Consider the following 1,316-nt stretch of genomic DNA (forward strand, 5'->3'; position numbering starts at 1 on the left):
GGCCCGGCCCCCACCCGGCCCGCGCACTCACTGCACTTCGGGAGCACGTCGCGGCTGCGCTGGCCCAGGGCCACGATGTCGTGGCGCGCGAACATGCGTGCCCGGTGCGTCTCCTCGCGGCAGCGCGCGCACAGCGGCTGCCCACACGTGTTGCAGAAGTACGTGGTCTCCGCGTCCTAAGGACAGAGGACCCAGCGCAGCGTCAGCGTGGCCACGGGCCCAGGAGCCTGAGTCCCCGCGCCCGCACGTGTCGAAGACCGCGTCAGTCTCAGCCTCGGGCAGGCACGCGACCAAATGCAACCCTTTTGTGTAATCCTGACGCTCGAATATACCCAGTTTACCGATGAGAGTGAAGCGGTTGGGGGGGGGAAGGGAGAAACATTTTACCTACAACAAAATTTTGTTTGAAGGCTCCTCGAGCCCTCCTTGGCACCCTCAACAGTGGCCAAATGACGGTGCCCACCCTGGCCATCTGGAGTCACAACTTGGCAGAGGGAAAGAGGGCCTGCTGGTCCCCTGCCCTGCGCAAGACCTGGGGCTTTGACCCCAACGATGGCTATGTAAGCACAGACCCAACTGTGCTTTTCCTAACTTTGGCATTCAAGGCCATTTCCTCCCCTGCTGTCCCTACCTCCAACCCCTAACCTCTGTACCATCGGCTCTCACATATTCCAGCACTTGCCCAGAACACCCCAAGCTTTTGGTCCCACAGGGCTGTCCTCCTGGCTCCTGGAATACCTACCTACCGGCTCCAACCTTCACAGCCCAGCCTGAAGCCGGGCCTCAGCTCCTCTTTCTTAGACTCTGGGAGGGGGCCAGGAACAGCCGTCTCCAACAGCACATTGTCCTCATTGCCCCTCCCCCTCCCCTCCCCCTCCCCCCTCCCCCCTCCCCCCTCAAGGACCATCCCAATTGCACCCTAAGTTTGGGAACTGGTAAGCTCTCCCCAAATGGACCCGCTTTAACCTTTGCCACTATCTGGCTAGTGCCTTAAGTCACTTATCCTGGACCTCATTCTCCCCACCTGTAAAATGGGGCCTGCATTTGGGATCCAGGGTGACTTGGGTTTTGGAAAGTCCACGGATGGAATATCCCTCTAAGGACATGTGGGGCGCATGCTGGGAGCCCCTGGACCTCAAACCTAGCACGCCCCCTCCCCACTCCACCCCCGGGCATCCCTGCCTGCTTGCCGCACTCCAGGTCACAGTTGGCACAGTGCACCACCTCCATGCCATCCCCGGAGCTGTCCACCAGGAACTGCAGCAGCCGGTCCACCGGAGGGAGCCCGCTGGGGCCCTTCACCACCGTCTGGTGTC

At 61.4% G+C, this 1,316-nt stretch overlaps 1 protein-coding gene across 1 annotated transcript in view; it reads right to left on the reverse strand.

The window, feature by feature from the left end:
* RNF207 (ring finger protein 207) overlaps window positions 1-1,316 on the reverse strand; it is a 12,714-nt gene that overhangs the window by 10,026 nt on the left and 1,372 nt on the right. The window contains exon 3 of the mRNA XM_029949631.1: window positions 28-176. Coding sequence (XP_029805491.1) covers window positions 28-176 — 149 coding nt within the window. The remainder of the gene's footprint in view (window positions 1-27; window positions 177-1,316) is intronic.

This window comes from Suricata suricatta, chromosome 8, assembly GCF_006229205.1.
Source record: "Suricata suricatta isolate VVHF042 chromosome 8, meerkat_22Aug2017_6uvM2_HiC, whole genome shotgun sequence".
In the NCBI taxonomy this organism is placed as follows: Eukaryota; Metazoa; Chordata; class Mammalia; order Carnivora; family Herpestidae; genus Suricata; species Suricata suricatta.